General features: G+C 42.5%; 2 protein-coding genes across 2 annotated transcripts; both read left to right on the forward strand.

The window, feature by feature from the left end:
* The first annotated feature begins 468 nt into the window (after window positions 1-468).
* Window positions 469-5,555, forward strand: LOC141759427 (bucky ball-like). The gene is made up of 7 exons (XM_074621480.1): window positions 469-608; window positions 722-874; window positions 2,070-3,551; window positions 3,632-3,736; window positions 5,066-5,155; window positions 5,234-5,287; window positions 5,434-5,555. The coding sequence occupies exons 1-6, from the start codon at window positions 602-604 to the stop codon at window positions 5,263-5,265; spliced, it is 1,869 nt and encodes a 622-aa protein (XP_074477581.1). The 5' UTR covers window positions 469-601; the 3' UTR covers window positions 5,266-5,287; window positions 5,434-5,555.
* A 1,851-nt stretch (window positions 5,556-7,406) lies between these two features.
* Window positions 7,407-12,029, forward strand: LOC141759681 (uncharacterized). The gene is made up of 5 exons (XM_074621958.1): window positions 7,407-7,558; window positions 7,669-7,953; window positions 8,600-10,693; window positions 10,784-10,891; window positions 11,843-12,029. Exons 2-5 carry the CDS (start codon window positions 7,671-7,673, stop codon window positions 11,869-11,871), a joined length of 2,514 nt encoding a protein of 837 aa, XP_074478059.1. The 5' UTR covers window positions 7,407-7,558; window positions 7,669-7,670; the 3' UTR covers window positions 11,872-12,029.
* The last annotated feature ends 1,121 nt before the right edge of the window (window positions 12,030-13,150 follow it).

Here is a 13,150-nt window from a genome sequence, read left to right on the forward strand (position 1 = left end):
GTATGGGTTTTGTATTTTTCATGAAAAAATGCCGCAAAAGTATTTTCCTGTATTTTGTCCTCTGTAGAAGAAAAGTACAATTCAGCTGTGGTTTATTTAGTGACTTGTGGCAAAGGATTTTTTTTTATGGTTTTATAGTGTAGCCAGAGTTTTTCTCTTTCTTCTATGCAGTCAACATTTTTGAAATAGGCTAAATATATATTAAAAAATATACCTAATTTAATATATTTTGATTCTAGATTTTAGTCTCTATTTGTTGTTGCTTTTTTTTTTTTTTTTTTTTTTTATCATTTGAGAGTTGCACACGTTTTTGTTGCAGACACTAATGTTACATCTTATCCTGGTTAAAGTGACACTACTGAAGCTCAGAGCTAATTTGTGCAGCAGCATCAGGTGTTTCCTATATGAGTAATTAGCAGAGATGCTTCGTCTTTAGTCAGCAGAACGTCATGTGGACCTGAGAGAGAAAACGTTTCTACTTCTGTTTGTTTGTCGAAAGATTTGAATGTAAAAGTCGCCTTTAATTTCTCGTTTATTTGGTTGTTTTCATCCCCCTGTGGTGTTTTATTTCTGACAGGTTGAGCAAAGCACGTGAAAGAAAATGGACGGTAAAGACTTCCTTATAATTAACATGCTGGTTTAATAACATTTGAGCTGTGTAAACTCATCATTTTTAACAAGTAGAGAGATGTAACAGTTTAATATCTGCTGCTTCCTGCAGATGGAAGCAAACAACCACAGACATTTGGGAGTGGACAGCAGAGAGCTCAACATCCCAGACCTTTCTTCTATGTCCAGCCACCAACTCAACCTTATTACCTCTACCAGCACTGGCAGATGAACAACCCATACAACCAATATGGTGTACCTGGAGGTAACAAGCTATTTAAACTCTATGTTTGTTGTTGTTGGAGCCTAATAATCTCCCAAGAAGTACTCAGATCTTCTAGTAAAAGTAGCAATACCACAGTGTAGAAATACTCTGGTACAAGTAAAAATCCTGCAATTAAAATCTGAATTAAGTAAAAGTACCAAAGTATTAGCATTACCATTATTATTAGTATCAATACTAATATCTTAATTTATCATTTTATTATAATTAATTTGAATTTGTTTAAAATTATAGTTTTTTTTATAATTTCCAATGCATATCTTTAAAATCAATAACATTTTATATTATCTGTTTTATTTATTCTTATTTTCAATGAAGGTTTTGTTTTAAATTGTACAATAAAAAAATATTTCCAATACATATCTTTAAAATCAATTCTTGTATTACAAAAAATATTATTTTGATATTTGTTTTATTTTCAATGAAGGTTTTGTTTTAGATTATATACTTTTTAAAAATAATTTCCAATGCATATCTTTAAAATCAATATTATTTATTTTTATTTTCAATGGTTTTGTTTTAAATCATACAATTTAATATATATATCTATATATATATATCTTTAAAATCAATACAATTGTATTACAAAAAATATTATTTTTATATTTGTTTTATTTTTATTTTCAATGACGGTTTTGTTTTAGATTATATACTTTTTTTTAAATTTCCAATGCATATCTTTAAAATCAATACAATTTTATTACAAAAAGTATTATTTATTTTATATATCACATTATATTAATTTATTTATTTTACTTTCAATGAAGGTTTTGTTTTAAATGATACAAGTAAAACTTTTTTTTGTACCAATGCATGTCTTTAAAATCAATACAATTTGTATCAGTTATTTGATTTATTTTTATTTTCAATGAAGGTTTTGTTTTAAATTATATAATTTTTTTAAATTTCCAATGTATATCCTTAAAATCAAGTGAGGCTTATTTTAAAGTAAAGCCATTTATTTGTTGATTATATTTTGTATAATAATCTGAACCTGCGAAGTAACCAAAGTTATCAAATAAATGTAGTGCAGTGAAACATACAAAATGAAAGTAAAGTGCAAGTACATCAAAGTTATACCTAAGTACAGTACTTGAGTAAATGTACTTGGTTACTTTCCACCACACTCAACAAGTAGTATTGATTGCTTGAAATCTCCCTGTTTTCTATTACCCAGGTCTTAACTATGGCCGTCCCTGCATGAACCCGAACCCGTACCAGTACATGCAGTATCCCGGGTTTGTTTACCCTCACGCCCCGATATATCCGATGGATTACAGGCGAATGTTTGAGCCTCGCTTCCAACCTCCTCCCTGGAATGACATGCCTCGCCAGCAGCAGCAGCAGCAGCAGCATCAGCATCACCCACAGCCTTACGGGCGTCGAGAAATGGCCTGCTCAGAGGCTCAAACCGACCCCAGTGACGCCATAACCAAACTCATCGAGTGCCTGGATAAAATCCGAGCCACTGAGCTGCAGGGCGCCGAGAGGGAACTCGACTCTGGTGTCGCCTCGCAGTCCTCGGGAATGTTTTCTCCAGTAGAAGAGAAGAAAAGCGAAGAGCAGAGTCTCGTCCTGCCTTCAGCGCCTGATCACAGCCATTCAGAGTCTTCAGCTGTGACCTTCAGTGACTCCACAACAGCGGTGTACGACGGCGAGTCCAGCCAGAGGAGCCTAGAAGGCCTGAGCCCTCACGGATGCTGGTCGGCAGGACTGGAAGAGGAGTATCCTCTCGATAGCTCCTCTATTCACGAAGAATGTCCTGAGCTGGAGCAGTCAGCAGAAGACGAACACTTCCTCCCTCTTGAGAAAGCAGAGGTCGCGGGTATCCAGTCAGATATCTTGGCGACTGATGCAGGTGTTCCCAGATGTGACGCTGAAGAGCTCCTGAAGCAGGGAGTGGATCCAATCCTGCCTTCTACCACCAGTCAGCTGGTGCACAAAGATGATAAAAGTGGCGACACGGTCTCAAAGACAGAACATCTGAAAGCTAATCCCAGCTACCAGATCCTCAAGCTGCCCTTTGAGAGCGTTTTGACACCTGGAGATGCTGCAGCCGGCCACCTCCCCTCCCCTACTGCTCCCTACTACTACAACTACCTATCCATGCCGATCGCCCACGAGCGGATGAGCGTTCTCAGTCCGTCTCTGGACGAGCTGTCCTCCAGAGACGAGATGTTCTCCACAGATCTGGACGATGCAGATCTTTTCCCCAAACACATGTACGCAGGCAGGAGGCTCGCAGAGGTCGTGAGCGGGTCTCCACAAGCTGCTGAAGAAGAAGAAGTGTGGCTGCCGGGCTCAAAGAGGTTCATGTGCGCCTGCTGCGGGAAAAGCCTCGCAAAAGGGGCCGGAAGGAGCAAAGTCCACGGCTCCAAGATGTACAGGGAGGAAGCCGGAGACTCTGAGGAGGAAAGCAGGTATGGAAGAGGGTGTGAGCAGCCCGTCAGATTGGTTGTGAGGAAGCATACTGCACCCAGGAAGCCCCATCCGGTACCGCTGAGACACGCTGCAAAACCTTGGTATAAAAGAGGCCAATGCCAAGATCCGTCCGATCCAGTGACCCAAGAGGAAGGTCATGATGTCTGTAAGCAGGAGTCAGCTGATGGTGAGGCTGGAGAGATGACCAGTGGTGAGCTGCAGTGCAGAACATGTCAGGGTAAGTCTCTTTAGTGGATGTTTTTCTGTGCTGTGTATCCATGTAAGAAATCTGTACTGAGTGTGTGAACTCTCTTATAGACAGACTCTGCAGAGAAGATGTGACCATGTCAGCTGACCAAGGCAGGTGGGGAGACGGTGACGTGATTCCCAGGAGGAGACAAGCAGCCCCTCTTCAACGACAAGGTTGAACTCCTGCACCAACACAGGGCGCATCTCAAGTCTCTTAAATTGCAGATTGCGTCCCTCCCACCGGGGATGCACAGAGAGACGCAAGGAAAAGATGCAAATGAGGGAAACGTGGATGCAATTTAAGAGACTTGGGATGCAGCCTAAGTTTATTTTACAGGGCCAATCATTTAGCAACTCAAAATGTGCCAAAAAGCATCCATCAATCTGCCCAAACAGCTCGTGCATCATAATTAGAATTTTGCAGCCAAGTTAGAGCAGTTGTGGTCCCAAATTTATTTTTAATTCACCCCTTTTTTATGTTTGTGTAGTGCTGAGATGGAACCACATAGTTAAACGATGGGAGCACAAATTTATTTTAATTTATTTTATTTAACCTTTATTTAGCCAGGATAATCTCATTGATATATTGAATCTCGTTTCCGAGGGGGTTCTGGCTAAAATGGCAGTGTAGGCGACTTAAAAATGATGTTAAAAACAACATAAAAACATTAATAAAATTCACATATAAAGAGACTACAAACTGAAAACAAACAGCAAGTTACATCAACCAAAGAACTGTCATTCAGTGCTCAAATAACCCTTAATCCTGTTTTTAAAATCTTGCATGTTTATAGAATAATCTAGATTAAAATGTCAAATGTGGTCGCAGCTACTGCTAGTTTTTGGTGACATTAAAGAATAATACAAGGAGGCAGTTTGTTAAATATGTTCTTATACAGAAAATGTTTCCATTCTACGGTTGCATAAAGAACACAAACAAACTTTCTCATACAAACTATAATGACGTGTGCGGAAACCCGAATCGGAGACAAATCGTAATGCAGCATGATATAGTGAATCTAACATTTTTAAAGAAGATGAACTTGCATGCATATATAAAATATCACTATAATTAATTGCTGATAGTGTCGCTTGATTAATGTTTTTCCTTGCAGCAAAAGGAAATAAAACCTAATAAAAATGTATAACTTCACCTGTTTTTTTTGTAAGACACTCAATATGATGTTCTCTTCTAGGAAAAAAACAACTAAGTTGAGACTCGTTAAATTACCTTATAAACACATGACTCGCATCACTGGGATGGAGCCTCAGACCTGCAGACAAATCTGAATTTAGTTCAATTTATTTGGAAGATGTAATTTATGAAAATCCGATATTTAATGAGTGTCTGCTTTCAGACTTTAAAAATGTTCCTGGCTTAACTTGTTTGGTCGTTTTATGGATGCAAGTGGAGTTTCAGTGTGAAGATGTTTCCATTTTTCTTCATTTCATACATATAACACAACGCTTCTTCTTCTTCTTCTGCTCATGTCTGCTGTGTAGAGATGAGTACTCAGAGGAAAGTGATGTACCACAGGCCGAGAGACGAGGACAAAGATGACGATGAGCCGCCACCGTTCCACTGGGAGAGAGGTTCATATAGTCACACTGTTAACGCTGACCTGGCTGTTTCTTTGAATGTGATTTATTTATTTGTGTTCTCTTTGTCAGGCTCTATGATGAGAGGAGAACCGAGATGTTGATGTCCCCAAAGTGTGATGAACTGTAGGTGAAATACACACAGCTCTGCAGAAGATTAAAAATTATTACATAAATTATCTTTTAGGTGACTGACAACTGATTTCACACACACACCGACACACTCTTCTGTCTTGGCGATGTCTTAACGAAATGTTTTCTGTCCTCCTCAGGTCCCCACCAAAAGGTGTAATTGTTCCAGGATAATGTGTTTAAAAATATTAAGAGCACCAGGTGAAATGCACTGCACAAGAAAAGCCTCTTTTTGTTTAGATAAAAGTATGAAAAAAAAATGTATGTATAAAGTTTCTGCAGTGATACTGCCTCGCACTATTCATGATTTATGAATTTCACAAACAGGCAAATGGGCTGAAAGGTTGTGTTTGGTGCAGATGATGGTGTGCCACAGTTTGGGGCCAGTCCAATAAAAATATTCATTATTTAAGCTTTGTGTTGAATCATTTTACATCTTTTAAGAGTTACTTATTTTATAATGAGGCAATCATTTGAACTGTTCCAATGTGTCCAACTTTGACAATCTTTGAAAATGTCAAGAAGCAGGTTTTCTGATTTACAAGCACTTTATCTGGACAACAAGGCAGCCAGAGGGTGTACATTAGAGCAGTTTAGAGTTTTACGCACCGTAGATTTCACACTTCAACCATCAGATGTTGATCTGCCAGTAATTCAGCATACCTTTTATATTTAGTTGGGATATACAGGTGAAGTGAATAACATGGATTATCTCGTTACAATGGCACCTGGCAGGGGGGGGGGTATATTAGACAGCAAGTGAACATTTTGAACTTTGTGTTGGAAGCAGAATAAATGGGCAAGCGTAAGGATGTGAGTGACTTTGACAAGGGCCAGATAGTGATGGCTAGACGACCGGGTCAGAGCATCTCCAGAACTGCAGCTCTTGTGGGATGTTCCCGGTCTGCAGTGGTCAGGACCTACCAAAAGTGGTCCAAGGAAGGTGAACCAGCGACAGGGTCAGACCCGAGGCTCATTGATGCACACGGGGAGCGAAGGCTGGCCCGTGTTGTCTAATCCAATAGAAGAGCTACTGGAGCTCAAACTGCTGAAAAAGTTAATGCTGGTTCTGATAGAAAGGTGTCAGAAAAAACACAGTGCATCGTAGTTTGTTCTGTATGGGGCTGCGTAGCTGCAGACCGGTCAGGGTGCCCATGCTGTCTTATGGCTGATCGGTGTATCTCCATAGACAAATCGTTTGAAAGGAAACTAATTCGGTGAAACGACAACCTTTGTTGATTCCTGCTACTCAAATTTGCAGACTGTTTCTGTAAATCCTTGTAAATTAAATATATCTGGGTTATGGACCGTTGATCTGACAAAACCAGACATCTGAAGGCGTCACTCTGGGCTTTGGAAATCTGCAACGGGCACGACTTCCTGTCATTTAAAAGACCAAATGATTAATCGGTTAATTGAGAAAATTACGTCTGATTAATCAACAATGAAAATAATCATTTGTTGCAGCCCTCTTATCTATAATCTATGGGTGTCAATGGATGCTCTAAACATGTTTTTGTATACAAGCAAATAGCAAAAGTATGTTGTGGTTGTAGATATTAAGGATTCTTTTTAGGGAGGTTTTTGACCTGAAAGCACACAGATCAGAGTCCATAAACATCTTTAAACATTAGATTTTAAATCACCGGCCAAGTCAACAAACAGTTCTCACAGAGCATGTTTATTCTCCACGGATAGTGCCGTCTATAAATACTGCTCCAGGCTACCAAACAAGCTCATAATTGGCTCTTCAGGGGGTCAAACCTGCATCTCAACACACGGTCGTGTAAATTATGTGCTTTGCATTTTACTAATCTTTTGCTCTGCTCGCCTGCAAATGAGGCGACCCTCAAGAAAACAAGCCTCATAAAGATGCTATAAAGCGCAGGAGGTGCCACTTTGAGCCACATATCTGTAACCGATGCCAGTGATTCTGTCAAGCTGCAGGTCTGTTTTCTTTAATTACAGCCAATCAGCTTCTCCTCTATAGTTTCAAGTCCATTCAAAGCACCACTCCTCCTTCTTTCACCTATCTCTGATCTGCTCCTCAGGTGAGCTGATGCAGCACAGTGGGAGGGATTCAGAGGGAAACAAACATGTCTCATTGGCTTTAAAAGAAGGTCATCAAACTCTAATTGGACAAGTGTCACCTGGGACCAAAATCCAGCCAATCAGTGCAGCATTTGACAAGATCCCTTTGATTTCCAATTTACTTTGAAAGCTGTGTTGGTTTGTCAGTGCTAATCTGCTTCTTGCACTTGTCCAGTACGTGTTTAGTTGTCAGAAACCGTCTGCTATCTTGCGATAAATTTGCCAGCAAAAGAAGGAAACACTTCAAAACAATCAAAAAAGTTTGCTTCTTGTCTGTTTGTCAGATATGGAGGCAGCCACATCTACCTTCCAGCATTCTTACGGTATGGGCCCTCAGGGTCCAAACCCACCATACGGAGCTCAGCAGGCCCAGGGACCCCATCTGCCGGCTCCAGGGCCTTCAGGAGCTCCACGCCCTGAGGAGCAGCACCACCAGCAGCAGCAGCAGCAGCACCACAAACCTTTCTTCTACGTACAGTCCTCGCAGCCATACATGCCCATGCAGAGTATGCAGTGGCCTGTACCAATGCCCATGCCTGTGTCCTACAACCCATACTACCCTGGTTTAGGTAAGTGCCAAATATACAAACTTGTGGTGCAACTCATTGATTTATTGGCGCAATGCTCCCTGGAAATACTTCACTTATATTGCATGTTATGTAGCAAAAACCACTGCTCTGTAAGGCCCTTTGTGTTGTATGTACAAGTGCTTTCAAATAAAGTCCTCCTCTGCTGGTGAGGTGTTCACCAGTTGTGCACATCTGAATCAGTAATTTAATCATGCAACATGTATGGCCTCCTGCAGCCAACGAGTACCAGTGCTTATATATTGGATGGATTATGCTATTTAAAATGTCTTAGTTATTTCATGCTACATATGCACAAATTAGACGGAGTATCCTTATGACTTTGGTGACCCTCTAGCGCCCCCATGAGTTTGACATTTGTGGTTTTGATTGAGGAATTTCTCAACAGCTTTTGATTGCATTGTCATGAAATCTTATTCAAACATTAATATTCCCCTCAGGATGAATTGTTACAACTTTGGTGATCCTCTGACTTTTCATCTATCATCAAAATTTGTTTGTCCAATCCTTTTTATGACCAAAAACCTGCAGAACTAATGACATTCCTCATTGCCTCACAGAGCTGCTAGTGTGGCTGTATACTTCATGTAGCATTACTCTTAATACGACTTTTCCTCTGCTATTAAAGGTTATGGCATGCAAGCAGTGATGCCCCACTATCAGCCAAATCCGTACATGGAGCCACCCGGCTTTGTTGTACCCCACACCCACCTCCATTTGATGGACTACCGACGCATGCTCAACCCCCAGTACTACCAGACCATGGCCTACCACTCCCGCAGGTACCGCTACCAGCACAACAGCCAGACCAGAGAAATGACCAGCTCCGAGGTTCAAACGGAGCCACTGTCTGCCGCCCAGAGGACCAGCACTCCAGGTCCCAGCAAAGTCGAAGCCCCCAGTGGCATCCCAGTCTGCATCGGCGACACCAGCCCCAGTGTCTCCATCAAGCAGCCGCTCTCACCAGCCTTGGCTGTGCAGAAGGTGAATCATTCTCTGGAGCTAAAGGACACGGCGCCCTCTTCAATCACCAGGACGCCACCAAATGGCAGCTTTGTGATTCAGACAGAGGAGGTGAGGATTGAATGTTGCACCACACCGGTGGGACTGCAACTCCTGCACGCTCGTGAGACTGCAGAAGTGTCCCACAGCTTCTCCCAAAAAGTGGTCCAGCGCAGTAGCTCCGTCCTCCAGGGTCGCGTGCGGCAGGACGAAGGGCCGTGCCTTCCTGCAGATCAGTCGGAGCAGGCGCTCCAAGCTCGTCCTGACATCCTGTTAGTTGGGACACTCGACAGCGGTGAGAAGATCCCTGCTCTGGAGGAGTCCAGGAACCAGGTGGACCATGCGACTGTCGCTGCCGATGTTGGTTGCCGAGTAGCAGCTCATGGCGACGTTCAAGAGACGAACGGTGAGAAAGATTCGTCAAAGAATTTCAACTTCAAAGTCGTACACCCGACCTTCGACCCCAAATACTTGGATGAGCTGTGGAAGATGGAGTCCAGTGTCTGGTCAGTGGAGGAAACTGTGGTTCCCTCTCCTGAATCGCTGATCCGAAATGGCCGCACAGAGTGTCATGATGAAAGACTGGCAGGTGTAGCTGAAGTGCCTTCAGCAGATGTGCTGACGGCGAGAGAGGAGGCTCCTGCAGAAGACGTCGTCCCCATGATTGAGATGCTTCCTCTGGAAGAGGATGAACAGGAGCACATGGTGCCCAGTGTGGAGGATGAGATGGTGTCTGAAGCTGATCTGTGCCCCGGGATGGATGTTCCTGTTGCAGAGGAAGCTCCTATGACGGAGTTGACTCACACAGCAGAGGTGCTTTTGGGTAATTCCCCTCTTAAGGCAGATAGAAAGAACGTGCAGGATCACCAGGACACTTCATTCGAATCACTGCCTGCCTACCTACCTTCAACCAGCTGGCTGGCTGACTTCGATAATGTCTACTATTGCAGCAAGATGCCGCCAACTCCCAAGAAGCAGAGCAGACTTGTGGGCAACCGTGGATTAGATGTGCCAACCAGGAGACGAAAACTAGACTACAAAGAACAACCAACCGTTCGCAAGCCAAAAGAGGGGTTCAAACCTAAAGGGAAGGTGGATCGGCGAAGCCTCTCTGACCACGAGTGCTGCCTCAACAGGAACTTCACTGAGAATGCGTTTACTCCTTATGCGCCCAAGAGGGAGCGACTTTGCTCCAGATGTGTGGCGAAGAGCAGGATCGGCACGTCTGCCAGTCCGGGACTCGATGGTGGCGTCTTAAAAAGAAAAGCGTCTCTTTTGCAACAGTGGAATGACTTACCAACATGTGAAGCCTGTAAATCTCACTCCAAGAAGCGGCTGATGAGAAAAGGTTCCAGTCCTGATATCCGCGGCCCTCATCACGGGCACGACAGCGAGGGGGAGTCTTCTGAGAACAGCTCGTGTCGCTTAGGTCCTAAATGGAGGGCGGCTGATCCTCCCAGGAAGCTGAACAGCCTCAAGAGGCCGCTGGCGTCCAATCAGAACGTGGAGAAATGTCCTGCAGCGGTGTACACGAAGCTGAGGGACAAGAACTGCGTGTGCAATGAGCCGCAGCATCAGTCCGTCGCGTGGGAGAGGCTGCGCCACTGTCCCCACGGCAACGCCATCCGAGAAATGGATGAGAACTGCGCCATTCCGGCTTCCCTCCAGGACAAATGGAGGATAATGGATCAGATTTACCTGACACACAGGTGGCAAATGGGTACGTTTTTTTCCCCACTTTGATATCAGGAGAATTAACCCTAAACATGCTGCTCTGTAACTTAACCTGTACACTTTCCTCATCCAACAGAGAAGCCATGGAAAGCAGTGATGCCGAACCACGACAGCGACGGCTCCAAGAATGAAGCCAGAACATCACATTTTAACAAACACAAGAAATCACAACCACAATCACAAGGTTTGTTTCTGACATTTCACTTTGCTGTACTCTAAAATCAGCTTAACAGTAGTCATTTAAATCAAGATTTACACAGAAATAAGGAGGGGAGTGCAGGAAAATGATACTTTAATGGGATAGTTTGGATGTTTGAAGTGGAATTGTATGACATACTTATCCGACGGGGAACTGAAGCCGTTATCAATGCTCTCGCCAAAGCCACCAGACTCCATTTAAAAAAAAAAATGTGGAATTTTACTTCACAGAACGCAGGAGCCGCTGGTCTATCTCTGCCTCGATCGGTTAGTTTGTTTGTGTTAGGTGAATTCGAACTAACCCTTTAAAACACCAAATTCACACAAGTCTCACAATATCACAAACAAACTAACCGATCAATGCAGCGGTAGACCAGCGACCCCTGTGTTCTGTGAGGTGAAATTCCAGGTTTTTTCAATGGAGTCTGGTGGCTTTGGCGAGGGAACAGATAACAGCTTCAGTTCCCCAGATTAAGCAATGAAAATATTCAAAATATAGCATACACTTCATTACTTTGCTGCCGTGCTAGTACTCCGGTCTGTTTCTCTAAACTGGTAATACACTGACTATGGATAACCCCACTTCAAAAACGCCCAAACTATCCCTTTGATATATTAATATGTGCACAAATACAGGCACTAAATGGCAAGAAGAACATCGAAAAAGAAGAAAAGGAGAAATTGCAGGAAGTGACATGTTAAATACGGCTTAACAATAGTATTTTTCATGCCATTTAGTGCCTATATTTATACACACATTACATTTTCTCTCCTCCTTTTTGACATTTTCACTTTGCTTTTATTATAGATTGTCATCATTACTAAAACAACTTGCATGTTCTCGATGCATTTTTAAGGGAGAATATAATCACAAATATATTCAAATAAGCACAAATTAAATACCTAACATTTTGTGTAATCTGTTTTCTCTCCGCAGGAACTTGTAGAAAAGACACACGGTGTTGATTTGCACAAGAGCACAACTCAACAATGTGAAAAACACACTTTTAAAAAAAAGAAAAATGATGTGCACTTAATTTAAATTATGTCCACCTAAATTATTTGTGTAATAAATCACATTGTTCACTATTTATTAACATTTAAATAAACACATCTTTATGATACTCCTTGTATTTGTTGTCTTTTTGCACCTGCTTTTCCATTTATGTTTTGGGGAGCAAAATATGTAATTGTATTTGTCCACTAGATGGAACTATTTCTATATTAAGTTCAAAAACCTACAGAAATAATGCATACATTACAGGACATTTAGTCTTAGATAAACAGAATTAAAATGGAACTTCAGTCATGGATGGAAATAAAACCACCTGCAGTCTAACAACTTACTTCCTCTTGTTTTTTTTGTCCGTTATAACAAACCAGTTTCATGTCTGAAGAGAACATCTGACAGTTTTCATCTCTGATTTGCACATAATTCATTAAACATGCCGACTGTGATCACAGATTTGCAGGAGACCTTTAAACTGATGGTCTTATCTAGACTTTGAGTGAATGTTGAGGTGTTGATCATCATGTTCAGGCGAGTCACATGGTGGTCTCATGGTGGTTTCTGGGGGATCAGAGCGGTGACCTTTTGATAACGGAGCCTCTAATCTACAGCTTCTCTTAATCACGCTGGTGCAGACCGTAACGGGAATAAAAAGATTACATTTCATCTGATTACTGGGAATATATCAAAGTATTTATTTAAAGGGACTGTTTGTGATTTTCTAAGCGTATAAATGCAGCGGGTTGGGACACATGCGCGCGTGTGTCCGGCGTCCCCGCTCCTCTGCCTGCTTTCATTCACTCAGACAGAGCGCGCGTTCTCGCTCAGCTCGCTCCACCTCTAGACGTGAACGCGCGCTCACTCCACACTGCAGAAGAGTTAGTTTAGCTCTGAGAATATCTAGTGAATGCACAGTGGACGTTTGTGCAGAAATAAATGCTGCAGCTCCTCCAGACCAACAGAGGTTTCCCGTGTCTTGTGAAGCGACGGGGCTCTTCGGAGAGAAACGTTGTTGTCTCGTTACCGACCGGGTGCCGGTGTCTCCCTGCTCACTCCGGCTGCGGGGGGAGGGAGACGAGTTTCTCGCTGCAGAGCCCCGCTGCCTCAGCCTGCGCTGAGGCAGAAGAAGCAAACGCAGTATCAGCATTGATTCATGGAGAGACCTTCGTCTGGTCAGCTAACATTACTGCCAAGCAGCTGAAATATAGTGATATTGTGGTTTTAGCTGACGTGTGT

Source organism: Sebastes fasciatus, chromosome 21 (assembly GCF_043250625.1).
Source record: "Sebastes fasciatus isolate fSebFas1 chromosome 21, fSebFas1.pri, whole genome shotgun sequence".
NCBI classification, from domain to species: domain Eukaryota; kingdom Metazoa; phylum Chordata; class Actinopteri; order Perciformes; family Sebastidae; genus Sebastes; species Sebastes fasciatus.